The sequence below is a fragment of the Pithys albifrons genome, chromosome 2, assembly GCF_047495875.1.
Source record: "Pithys albifrons albifrons isolate INPA30051 chromosome 2, PitAlb_v1, whole genome shotgun sequence".
Lineage (NCBI taxonomy): Eukaryota > Metazoa > Chordata > Aves > Passeriformes > Thamnophilidae > Pithys > Pithys albifrons.
The window spans coordinates 206,721-219,756 of NC_092459.1; the positions used below are offsets into that span (position 1 = coordinate 206,721).

The window sequence follows — 13,036 nt, forward strand, 5'->3', positions numbered from 1 at the left end:
TCGGGGAATGGTTTGGGATGGAAGGGACCTTAAGGATCATCTTGTTCCAACCCTCTGCCACGGGCAGAGACACCTTCCACTATCCCAGGTTGCTCCAAGCCCCATCCAACCTGGCCTGGAACATTTCCAGGGATGGGGCAGCCACAACTTCTCTCGGCAACCTGTGCCAGGGTCTCACCACCCTCCCAGCCAACAATTCCTTCCAAGTATCCAATCTAAACCTACTTTCTTAAAGTTTACAGCCACTACCCCTTGTCCTGTCCCTCCATCCCTTGTCCAAAGTTCCTCTCCAGCTCTCCTGGAGCCCCTTTGGGCTCTGGAAGGGGCTCTCACGTCTTCCTGGATCCTTCTCCTCTCCAGGTGACCCCCCAGCTCTCCCAGCCTGGCTCCAGAGCAGAGGGGCTCCAGCCCTGGAGCATCTCTGGGGACTCATCTGGACTAACTCCAGCAGCTCCACGTCCTTGTGCTGTTGTTGCCAGGGCTGGGGCAGCTCTGCAGGTGGGGTCTCACCTGAGTGGGGCAGAGGGGCAGAATCCCCCCCTGCCCTGCTGCCCACACTGTGAGATGTGCCCTGGATACACCTCACTGTCTGGACCAGTGTTCCTTGTCCTCTCCAGGCACGTCACGCCGCAATCTCCCTCCTGTATTTATTTTTGGTGCCCTAGGTCAGGTTTCCAGCGGGTTCCTCGGGCTGACGTCTCCCCTTGGCAGGCTGTGCCCGGGCACGGCGTCATCCCGGGGCCGTGCGTCACCCCTGGAACGGGATCCACGGGGGCCCTGCGCCTGTCAAGGTTATTTCAGCCGAGTTTGGCCAAGAGCTGCCTGCCAGGGAGAACAGCTCCAGCCTGGACACCCTGGCACACCCACCCTGCCAGGGGACAGCGGGAGGGACGCAGTGTCCCCCTCGGGGCTCTCCGAAGCAGAGGGATTGATGTGTGGTGGATTTGGGCTGTCCAGCAATGCAGGCTGCAGGAACTGGGGTTGAGCTGAGAGTTATCCCTTAGCTGAGGCAGCTTGAGCGCTCCCAAATGCGGGGATCCAGTGGAGGTTCCACTTGGCAGCACTTGGGCACCAGGGAGTAAGTCAAAGTGGTATGTGCTTCATCTGCTGGATGCCCAAAGAAGGGGCCTTCTTTCCCCTCAAGATCTTGATACAGTAGAGGAGCTTCCCAATGCATGAGCTCTTCTCCAGGTCTGAAGCAGCAACTGTGGGGTTTGGAGCCAAAGGGCAGTTCAGAACTTGGAGCTGAGAGAATTTGTGTGGACCAAATGCCCGAGGATGTGGTTGGGAATCTGCGAGATCCGGCGCCCTAGAGAGTACCTTAATTTTCTTTGGAAGAAGAAAGTTTTGGCTTCTTTGATTTTGCTCCATGGAGAAGCACCTGATGGCACCTCAGCAGCTGTGCAGCCCCCAGAAATCCTGTGGGAGGTCTGGGATTTGGTTCTGGCCTCTCTCTTTTCCCTCTCTCCCATTTTCTTTGATGCTTGCTGGAGGAGTTCCCAGAGCAAACCCATGACTTTCTTATCAAGGTTCCTTATCACTGTGATATTCTATTAATAACTAATTCATAGGATCTACTGGTTTCTATAAACATATTTCTGACTTTTATGTGAGCAACAGGTGCTGCTGCTTATGTAACACCTTGGAAACCTCGCAGAGGAACAGCAGCTGCCTGTTCCCTACGTGTCATTTTACGAGTGTTCCTTTTTTTTTTTTCTTCCCTCTTTTCCCTCTCCTCGTGCTTTAATCTTCTTACAAGCCCCCGAAATTCCTGCTCTCCCAGATTATTGCTGTCCACTGGAACACGTGTTTGCTTTATACTAATCCATTGCACTGCCCCTGGTTTAAACCTCGTCCTTCAGCGAGCTGAGGTTGGATTTTGGGACTTGGAGGAGCTGCTTGCCCAGCTTCAGAGCCCCCTCCCTGCCCATCCCAAACTTCCAGGCATTTCCAAATCAAGGAGAAGGGAACAAAGTCATACCTCTGGCTGCTCCTGCTCTCACGCACACACTTCTTTTTTTTTCCATTTTTTTAAGGTGTGGGACAACTCCTACTTTCTGCCACGTTTTGATTGGCTTCCCACAGAGGCAGTGTCCTATAAATTGCCTTCTCAGCTCTGCCTCTGCCTTATCACCAGCTGAGGGACAGGTGAGTACAGAGGAGGGAAAATTCCAGCAGCAATTCCATTGCTTAATCCGTGGCATTGGCGTCGCTTATTAATTTAAATGAGTGGGGCGGGGGGGGACAGCTCTGATGACTCAGGATAAAAAGTCTTTGTTTTACTGACTGTTTGAGTCGATGAGTAAAATCAGGGACTGAGAAATATTCAGCAGGTAATATGGGAGGGGGGCTGAAAATATTTTATAGGATCATGGAATGGTTTGGGTTGGAAAGGACTTTAAAGCTCATCCCATTCCCACCCCCCTGGCCTGGGCAGGGACACCTTCCTCTATAAATGATAGACATGTTTTATATATTTCGTTTTTCTCTTCAGTTTGTAATGGAACAGAAGTATTTCTCTTTGGGATAGTAACAAAGACAAGCCTATCAAAAAATCTAACTTATTCTGTATCAATGAAATGACTATTTTTTGTGTTCAGAGCTGTTAATTGCTTCCAGAATTTATTTAAAATGGGAAACTTGGATTTAGCAGAATGGACTTTTCTGTCTGAGTTGCTTTTGCAAGTTAATTCCTGTACTACAGCTGCCTTTACCTTTTTGGAAAAGTGTTTTTAAGGCATAATATTAATTATCTATCTCTGCATGTGTTGGCAACTTTAGAATTCATAGCCAGTCACACCTTTTTTCTCCTTTCCTGTTTGAAACAGAAATAAATGTGCTTGGTGGGGGTTTTGCAGCTGCTTTGGGTCTTTCAGGGTCTGGTGTAAAATGAATTTACTGTTCTTTTGAGTCAGCCTAGACCTGTAATTCTCAGCTTAAGCCTCTGTGGTTTCACTCCAGGTGTGTTTGGTAAAACCAGTCCAGTCGGTGGGAAACCAATTTGATCCCAGTGTGGCATTTTTAGTATCAGCTCACTTGAGTTTGTGCTTTGCTTATAGAGCTCAAAGTGCTTTTGCAAGTGCTTGAAGTGGGAATTTTCCATGACAGAGACCAGTGAGTCTCTCTCAGTGCTGTAGGATTTTATTTTCTCAGAAAGGGACAATCATGAGGGCCAGTTGTCCAGACAGATTTTGAGTATTTTCAAGGATGGAGACTCCCATCACCTCTCTGGGCATCTCTGACTGAGTTTATTTGATCAGTTTAATTATATTTTTAATAATGCCCTTTTATTGTGTCTTTGCTGTTAGAAAATAGGTAATTTAGCAAATCTTCTGTATTTAAACAGCAAAACTCCTTCAAATACCAGAAAACTCTCAGCCTGGTGAGCTGAGCAGTGACAGGAACACCCATATTAATCACTTGTTTGATTTTCTCTGCATGGTAGAATTGGAGGAGCTGGAATTCATCTGCAGTAATTAACTGCTGCAATTTCTGGCTGTGACCTTCCTTCCCCCTGACTCCCCCTTTTAGGATATAAGGAATTCCCCCAGAAAGGAATCAACAGGGGGTGATCTCATCAGGCTGGTCTGAAATGTGCTTTTATTTAGGAATTTACTTATTCTAGATCTTTGGGAATGAGTTCAGAGTTGTCCAGAGGGGATAAGGAAGAATTTAAGTGATTGTGGCTTGAGAATTTTATTTGACAGAACTAAACTGGAGCCTCCCAAACGACCAGTTGTGGCTGCAGGTGTGATTTATTTGGGGTACTTTCCTCTGAATTTCCTTCCCCAAAATGAAAGAGAGAGAAAAAGAAACAAACTTGAATGCAGCACAGAGTTACTTATTAATATGTGAAATAATTAGGACATTTTCCTGAGTCCTGGCTAAATAGTGCCACTCCTTAGTTTGCCTTCTGGGTCTCATCCATCAGGAGTGTTAAGTTGGAGTAAATATCTTTTTTTTTTTTTTAAGGAGATTTCCTGCTGCCTCTGGCTCAGCAGCTCTTGCTGATGCAATCCTGAGAGAGTTTGCCTATTCATGGCAGCCTGCAAACCCTGCAGTGCAAAGTGGAATCACAGCAGCTTTGTTGGATTCTGTATTTGTGCTTGAAATCACAGTTTCTATCGAGGTTTTTTTTTAAAAAGGTTTAAACTTCGCCATATTCTCACTGTTCATTTCCCTGGACTGGGGATATTTTCATGAGCTCCCTCCAGGGAATACATTACCTCTACTCATGTTACTTCCCAGGCAGCTTTTAGCAGACGTGGCTCATCCTCCAGCCCTTGGATTGCATCAAATTCCTCTGAGTCCCTGCTGGAATTTTCTCAGGGAGCATTTAAAAGCCTTTAACAGGGTGCAGTCACTCATGACTCATCTTTTCTCTTGTGCCAGCAGCAGCTTCGAAGGGGCAAGATGCCAATTGTGAGGAACCTGGGCAGAGCTGCCAGCCAGCTGCTGCAGAGCTCGGGCTGTGGCTGTGGCATCTCCGTGGTGCCCGTGCGCTGCATCGGGGTCTCCCCTCGCCAGGTGGCCTCCGACGCCAGTTTCCACTCCGTGACCTTCGCCGAGTCGGATCATCCTCGGGTGCTGATCACAGGTGATTCCTGCTCCAGCTTCTCACTGAGACCCCCACTCCTCTCCTCCTTCCCCAAGGGGCAGAGTTCTGGAAGAAAAAATGCCCCAAAATAACTCTGGAATTGTGATCGGAGTCCTGTGTGAGCTTTCCTGCTATTTTAAAATCATAGAATCAGTTGGGTTGGAAGAGACCTCTGAGATCATCAAGTCCAGCCCTTTATCCAAGCCCACTGTGATTACCAGATTATGGCACTCAGTGCCACATCCAGTGTTACCTTAAAAACCTCCAGGGTCAGAGAATCCACCACCTGCCTGGGCAGGCCATTCCAATGCCTGAGCACTCTCTCTGGAAAGAACTTCCTCCTGATCTCCAACCTAAACCTCCCCTGGCAGAGCTTGAGCCCGTGCCCCCTTGTCCTACTGTTGGCTGCCTGGGAGAAGAGACCAACCCCCACCTGGCCAGAACTTTCCTTCAGACAGTTCTAGACAGTGATAAGGTCTCTCCTGAGCCTCCTCTTCTCCAGGCTGAACACCCCCAGCTCCCTCAGCCTCTCCCCACAGCACTTGTGCTCCAGTCCCTTCTCCAGCCTCGTTGCTCTTCTCTGGCCCCGCTCCATAACTCAATTAAAACCAGTTCATTCAGTTTTCCTTGAGAAAAGTGATGAAAGCTTTCTGACTCATTGAGAAAAATAGTACAAAATGGTACATACAATAACAATGGAATTCTGTATTTTAATACTCCTTTTCCTCTGATTTTTGTCTCCTAGGTGGTCTTGGCCAGCTTGGGGTGGGACTTGCAAAGCTGCTGAGGTATGTCATGATTCCCTGGCTTGCCATTAGTGAGGAATTTGAGCTTTAGCCATCACTTTTAGAAGAAATACTTTTCAGGAAGGTTGTTTATAAAAGAATCCTACTGTCTGTTGCAGGGGTTTTTTTGCCTTGGCTTTATAAGCAACGTTAATGGTTGGACATGATGATCTTAAAGGTCATTTCCAACCTTAATGATTCTGTGATTCTTAATGATTCTATGATTGGGTTTTCCTCTTCTTTTTCTATTCCACTCCTCTGCTTGTTTGGGGTTACTGACGTACTTTCTGTGTGTACATTGATCACAATTTCCAAAATAACATAATTCTGTCAAAGGGACTGGCTGCTGAGTTGTTTGCTTCCAGTTAAATGGAGGTATTCAGAGGCTGAATCCTCAGAGTCTTCCGCTTCTCCTTCCCCTCTCCCCCCACCTCACACACACAGTTGCTTCATTTTTTCCATGATGTCTTTTCCAGAAGTGTGAAGTGCTCCACGAGCTCTCCCTGATCCATATGCATGTCCATATCCACACCTGCTCAGCTCCAGGGTATCACTTCACACAGTATTTGCTGCAGGGGATTTGGGCTAATACCAAAAGTCTGCATTCCACACCCTGGTGCAGTTTGAATGTTTTCTGCCATTCCTGGGATATATTTAAAAATCATCCGAATAGTGGGAGGCAGGAATGTGCTCCACTGGATTCAGCTGTCACAGCTTTGTGTTGGTCAGCAGAAGGTCACAATTTCTCTGTTTAATTTATTTTGCTGATACAAAAGTAGCTGCGGTTGTTGATTCCAGGGAAATAAATTATCCCTGGGTAAAATTTTCAGGAAGAAAAGGGTAGGAAGGTCTTTCTTCTCAACATACTTTCACTTCCTAAAAGATTTCTCTATCCTCATGCAGTCCTTCACTGCTCCTAGAAGTAGTTCACTCGTTTTCCAAGATGTTACATTGACAGTTAAATGTTCAGTGGGGCTTTTTAAAGTGCAATAACTGCTGTAATTGCTGAAATGATTGTTTTTCCACTATCACTCCTGCAGAACAGAACAGCAGCGTAGCAGCTGCTGGGCTGTCTCCAAAGGCTGTGGATTCACTCTTCCATGTGGGTTTTTTTACACAGGAAACGCTTTGGAAAGAACAATGTCATCTTGTCTGACATTAGAAAGCCTGCAGATAATGTTTTTTATAGTGGTAAGTGACTGGGGAAGCACATGGAAAAAAACCATCTTGACTTTACCTCTGCTGTTCATCGACTAATTAACCAGAGAGAGAAGTGGGTTACACTAACAAGCTGCTCTTCCAAACTCCTGGATAATGCCTTCCTGCTTGGAAATCTTGCCAAGGTGTTGATTTCTTCTCTTAGTCCCTTTTCCTAAATATTTTACTTTGCATTTTTGCTCTGTTGCTTTGCCACTTTGTTGACCAGAATAACAACTTGAGACACTCTGTCCTCCTGCTGTAAAAAAAGAGATGCTTTTATTCTTTGGGTGGGAACAGTTTGGAAATGAAATTTGTGCTTTGCTTTTCCACGCTCAGGGAATTTCTATGGTATAGAATAGGATTTGATCCTTTTATTTTCATTAGCAACTTGCCTAAGTTGCTGTTTGGTGATGTGTTGAGGTGGGAGGAGCAGCAGTCTGAGTTTCAGGCAGGACTTTTCTCTCCACCCATTCCTGGCAGTGAGTTTCCTGCTGGTTCCATCCCCTCCAGGTCCCTTTATCTTCGCGGATATCTTGGACTACAAGAATTTGCGGGAGATTGTGGTGAACAACAGGATCACTTGGCTGTTCCACTACAGTGCTTTGCTCAGTGCTGTTGGAGAAGCAAATGTGCCTTTGGCCAGAGCTGTGAACATCACTGGTGGGTGACAAGGGTTCCAAGTCCATGGACCTGTCTCAGGTCAGGGTTGGGTTGGGTCTCAGGGAGAGGTTTTTCCCTCAGAGGGTGGTGGGCACTGAACAGGCTCCCGATGGAATGGGCACTTCCCAAGGCTGCCAGAGCTCAAGGGGTGTTTGGAAACACTCTCAGGGACAGGGTGGGATTGTTGAGGTGTCTGTGCAGGGACTGGATGATCCTTGTGTGTCCATTGCAAGCATGTTCTGATAAATCCTGTTGGTTTTGGTTTCTTTCCAGGTTTACACAATGTTCTGGATATTGCAGCTGAGCATAATTTGAGGCTCTTCGTTCCAAGCACTATTGGGGCCTTTGGACCCACCTCTCCTCGAGACCCAACTCCTGATCTCTGCATTCAGAGACCGAGGACAATCTATGGAGTCTCCAAAGTCCATGCTGAGCTCATGGGAGAAGTGAGAACTTTTTATTTTATTAATTTCTTGAAATTTCTGGGAGAACTTCACTGGCACAGGTTTCCCAGAGAAGCTGTGGCTGCCCTATCCCTGGAAGTGTCCAAGGCCAGGTTGGATGAGGCTTGGAGAAACCTGGGATAGTGGAAGGTGTCCCTGCCCATGGTAATGGTTGGTCTCTTCCAACCCAAACCATTCCATGATTTTATGGTTCCAACTTCATTGCTTTTGTAAGATTAACATTCTCTTCCCTGTTCTCTGTTTCCTTCAGGCTTTAGTCCTCAGCAATAGTCTGAGGCAGCTTTTAAGGCCAAATACCTTTTGAATTTTGTTGGGAAAAGCACAAAAAATTGGGAGCTGGCAAACATTTGACTTCCCGTATAATTTCTGTCCCTGGTTCTTTTGACTTTGGCCTCTCTGCCTATCTGCCAACATGAATGGCATTGCAGAAGAGACAGTGTACAAAGCCTTGTGGAAGCAGGGACAGTGATGGCTTTTGCTCCTCCTCTCCCAGAAAAGACTAAAGTCAAAACCATGGGAGTCTGTACATGTACAATTTCTCTTTTGACTTTGTGGTTATTTACAAATAACATTTTTAACGCTGATATTTTTACACACAGATTTCTCATGTAGGTCTGAAGACTTTATTAGCCTGAAAAGTCTCACAAAGTTGGGAATTTTCAGTTTCTGAGCACCAGATCTAGTCCGTGCCTTAGCAGCCAATCCATATCAAGAATCCACATTTACTGATGTGGATGTAAAAAAAGGGCCAGCAGGGAGACGAGGGGCAGGGCAGGCAGTGGGGGCTGTTTAGTCCCTTTTCTTTCATCCCCATCATGGAGTGGTTACAGCATGAGGGTCCATCCTGGGGCAGATTTTTGCTGTGAAATCAGTGAGTTTGTGGCCTGCTCTTGGTGTGTAAAACTGTCCCTCTCCTCCTTCCCAGTACTACCATTACCGGTATGGGCTGGACTTCCGCTGCCTCAGGTACCCAGGGATTATCTCTGCTGACTCCCAGCCTGGTGGGGGCACAACTGGTGAGTGGTTTGTGCTTTATCAGAAGGGTGGAGAGGGGCTGGGAGTGCCAGGACAAGGGGCAGTGGCTTGTCACTGCCAGAGGGCAGGGTTAGATGGGATATTGGGAAGAAATCCTTCCCTGGGGGGGTGGGAAGCCCTGGCACAGGCTGCCCAGAGAAGCTGTGGGTGCCCCATCCCTGGAAGTGTCCAAGGCCAGGCTGGAGCAACCTGTCTGGTGAGTGGCATTCCTTACAAGATGACCTCTAAAGTCCCTTCCAACCCAAACCATTCTGGGATTTATGATAAGTAACACTCAGTCCTGCTGCCAGGTTTTAGACAGGAGACTTTGGGGGTGCTCTGAGATTGTTGCCCGTCATGACAGAGGCAACAGAAGGACACAGATGAACACACCCATCCATTATGCTCTTCCACAGATTATGCTGTCCAGATTTTCCACGATGCCATAAAATCTGGCAAATTTAAGTGTTACCTCAAGCCAGACACTCGTCTGCCCATGATGTACATCGATGACTGTCTGAAGGCAACGCTGGAGGTCATGGAGGCCCCTGCAGAATCCCTGACCATGAGGACCTACAACATCAATGCCATGAGCTTCAGTCCTGAGGAGCTGGCACAGGAGGTGCAGAAGTACGTTCCTGAGCTCCAGGTGACCTACAGCGTGGATCAAGTCAAGCAGGCCATAGGTTAGTATCTTCTCTGGCAGCAGGTGAGAAGAAATATCAGATTGTGATACATTGAGGGCAAAATAAAGTTTCTTTTCTTTTTAGGCACTTGGAAATTGCTCCTGTGCAGTTCAAGTCTTACTTGAAGTTTGAAATTCGCCTTTACTAGTTCAAATGACCAGTGATGTGAAACATCTCAAAGTTTAAAGACTTTTTTTTCTTAACCCTCTTGTTTCTTGGTTGTTTTTTTCTCCCCTGCAGCTGACAGCTGGCCCATGAACTTCGACGACAGCAACGCCCGCAGGGACTGGGGTTGGAAACACGATTATGATCTGCCTGAGCTGGTGACCACCATGTTTAGCTACCTTGGGTCTGACTCCAGGATTGCCCAAGCTAACTGAAACACTTTCAGATGTTTCCAGATTTCCACAGAGGACCAGGAAGAAATGGCTAAGTTTAGGTTGTAATTTTCGGAGTCTTAGAGCATGTCAATTATTAATTTTTTGTAAGTAGCAAGAGAGTTGGGCAGAAACATCCTGTAGCTGGAATGTACTTTAGATAAAAAAACCATCAGTGGGTGCTGTCTCCAGACACAACAGCAATGACAAACACAGAGTTGTTGAACTCTCACACTTAGAAAAAAACACCAAAAAGAGCACTTACTCCTGGCTGATGGCTCTCCAATCATTCCTGCCTCTTCTTTGGCAAACAGCGTGGGACGACATTGTCCGACCAGGTGTTACAGGCATATCCCACAAAGTTCACGAGAGGTGTTTCTTTTTCCTGGTGGAGGATGTTAGTGAGATGAGATCCTTCCTACTCTTTGCTTACAAAAGAGACATCAGAAGAGCTACTTCATGTTTCCAAATTGCAGGGGTCGTTGCAATTCCAGTTTGAAATCAAACTTTGGTCGGTAGTTCCTATTTATATCTCTACTTAGTGCTGTCTAAGCATATACTTTTCTATATGTAGGGCATACAGAGCAGCATTGTTCTTACAGTGGTGCCTACAAATGTGAAGTGGAATAGGACTTGAATTCTCATGATGCTTTAAAAAACCAGGTTTTATAAGCTACGCTTTGTCCTGTTCTTTGCAAGTGTAACCTCAGAGGGAGATCTGAAACCCGGAGAGCTGTTCCATGGATGTGGATCTGGGGGGGGATTTCAGGGAGGCAAAGCCCCTGTCTGGGTTTGTTAGCAGCACTTTGGGTTTTCCCAGTTGTTTGCTGTGCCTGCAGGATGGCACAGTGCCTGGAGCAAGGTTGGAAGGTGGGCTGGTGGTGGAGCCTCACGGTGGAGTCGGGTCAGCCTTTGGAACCTTTCGTGTTCACCGCATTTTCCACGTGCACTGCGTTTGTAGATGCCATTAATGTGTAACTCACACCCTTTTGTTCTTCAGAGAGGGATCCAGAAGCTGAAACCATCCCCCAGCTACAGTTAAGGGCTGTTCTGCTCCTTGAGTTTCATGCACAGGAGATTCTGGGATGAACAAGGGAGTTTTGGTAGGGGCATATGAGCAAGAGGTGTCAGTTCTAAAGCTACTTAGGAGACTTTGGGAAGTGACAAGAAGGCAATTTTAGGTAAAACACCAGTTTCCATGGATGCAAGTCTGAGTTGTCAGCTATTCCAGCTGCAAAACAGCCTCTGGGAGCTTTGGATTTTATTTTTTTTTTCAAAGAAAAAATATCTTTCATTTTCAAAATGACTGGAAATTCCCTGTAGGAAGCTCTCCATCTTTTTTTTTTTTTTTGCCTTGTATACTCCAATAGTGTGTTAGGTAAACAATTCAAGTATTTTATTTTCTTTTTTGCCTACAACTTGTTTGCTCTGTTTCCTGTGACGGTGCTTTGGTGGTTGCACGTCTGTTCCATTCTCTGTGACCCTGTGGTGTTCCCTCAGTCGGTGGGTAACAGCCATGACCACGTTTTTGTCCCTTTGTGAAGGACTCTGCTGCAGGGAAAACGTTTCCTCACAAAAGTAACCTTCAAATGAAGATTCTGTGGTGAAACCCAGTTATTTTAAAACCTTTGTTACACTTGTATCTCTTGGTTTTGTACTTGTAGTTTCATCTGTCAGAAAAGTGTGAATTTCCCAGGTATTTAAACTCCAAGGTTGTGGCCTGTTATTGAAACATTTTTATATTGTTTACCTTTCTGAAAAGACAAGTTTGTAAACTTTGGCCGCTGTTGTAACTCTCTGTTCAAGTGTAATATTTGGCCCAATGGGCCAGTGAAATCCATTCACATCCTGCAAGGAGAGACTGGCTCAGGTTTGTCCTCTGCCCTCCCCAACCTGGGTTGGATCCAAACTGGATCTCCCAGTGAACTGGAGCTGTCAGGCTTTCAAGGGGCTGCAGTGCCTTGTCCACTCCAGCCTCTCATCATTCACACCTGGAGGCTCCTCTGATTCATGAGATATGTAAAATAAAGAGTTGTTGTTGGGTCTCACTCCATTTCTTTCCTTCACTCAAAGTCATGGGGTCTTGTGCTAAGCTCCAGTTCAACTGGAGTGACCAAGAGGGATGAGCTGGAATGTTCTTTCTCTGAAACTTGCTGTCCTTGGTGGTGGCACTGCACAAAAGCCTTGCAGAAGGTGTTACAGCAAAGGTGACATTCAAAACTGTGGCATTTGGAACACAACTTTTTGTCCTGTCAAAAGTTGCTGATTTCATTTAGGAACAGCCTTTTATGCCACTTAAATTCTTTAAAATCTGAAATAAACCATGTTGCAATAGAGAATGGTCTGGAGGTAACTGGTGATAATCAGGGAATGTCATTAAATGTGTCTGTCCTGTTTGAAACTTGGTTTTCAGCCTGTGACCAATGATCCATGTTTTTTTTTTCCATATATTCCCCATTAACCTCTGTTGTAACTAGTAACTATGTTACAGTCTTTTCTGTAGTAAACCAACTTGATGTGGTACAAAATGTCTTACCTTTTGCTACCAGTTTGAAGTTTCACTTCTGGGCAGAGACTTCCCTCATGACACTTGAGCACTGGAGCTGTTAAATTACCTATTCAGGAAAAAACAAAGTTGTTAACATTATTTTTTCAAATATTGTAAGTTGTGGATGATGCCTACTTTAATAAAACCCTATGCAGATGTAACCTTGGTTTGTCATCCTTGCTTAGAGCAGGTAAGTGGGGTCTCCTGGTCACAGCTGGGGTCTCCTGGTCACTGCTGGGGGCTCCTGGTCACTGCTGGGGGCTCCTGGTCACAGCTGGGGGCTCCTGGTCACTGCTGAGGGCTCCTGGTCACTGCTGAGAGATCCTGGTCACAGCTGGGGGCTCCTGGTCACAGCTGGGGGCTCCTGGTCACAGCTGGGGACTCCTGGTCACTGCTGGGGGCTCCTGGTCACTGCTGAGAGATCCTGGTCACAGCTGGGGGCTCCTGGTCACTGCTGGGGGCTCCTGGTCACTGCTGAGAGATCCTGGTAACAGCTGGGGGCTCCTGGTCACTGCTGAGAGATCCTGGTAATGGCTGGGAGCTCCTGGTCACTGCTGAGGGCTCCTGGTCACTGCTGGGGGCTCCTGGTCACTGCTGGGGGCTCCTGGGCACTGCTGAGGGCTCCTGGTCACTGCTGGGGGCTCCTGGTCACTGCTGGGGGCTCCTGGTCACTGCTGGGGGCTCCTGGTCACTGCTGGGGTCTCC

At 46.8% G+C, this 13,036-nt stretch overlaps 1 protein-coding gene across 3 annotated transcripts in view; it reads left to right on the top strand.

The window, feature by feature from the left end:
- Nucleotides 1-12,492, top strand: part of LOC139668550 (L-threonine 3-dehydrogenase, mitochondrial-like) — a 12,904-nt gene extending 412 nt beyond the window's left edge. Inside the window, exons 1-10 of one of the 3 annotated variants that reach the window (XM_071548154.1) lie at nucleotides 1,355-1,428; nucleotides 2,037-2,148; nucleotides 4,396-4,597; nucleotides 5,343-5,385; nucleotides 6,503-6,573; nucleotides 7,093-7,242; nucleotides 7,516-7,688; nucleotides 8,632-8,722; nucleotides 9,137-9,406; nucleotides 9,647-12,492. In XM_071548154.1, the coding sequence (XP_071404255.1) occupies nucleotides 1,370-1,428; nucleotides 2,037-2,148; nucleotides 4,396-4,597; nucleotides 5,343-5,385; nucleotides 6,503-6,573; nucleotides 7,093-7,242; nucleotides 7,516-7,688; nucleotides 8,632-8,722; nucleotides 9,137-9,406; nucleotides 9,647-9,786 (1,311 nt within the window). In that variant the 5' untranslated portion in view covers nucleotides 1,355-1,369 and the 3' untranslated portion in view covers nucleotides 9,787-12,492. Of the gene's footprint in view, nucleotides 1-1,354; nucleotides 1,429-2,036; nucleotides 2,149-2,256; nucleotides 2,334-4,395; nucleotides 4,598-5,342; nucleotides 5,386-6,502; nucleotides 6,574-7,092; nucleotides 7,243-7,515; nucleotides 7,689-8,631; nucleotides 8,723-9,136; nucleotides 9,407-9,646 lie in introns of those variants that run through there. The other 2 variants (XM_071548155.1, XM_071548156.1) reach the window with 2 other exon arrangements.
- The last annotated feature ends 544 nt before the right edge of the window (nucleotides 12,493-13,036 follow it).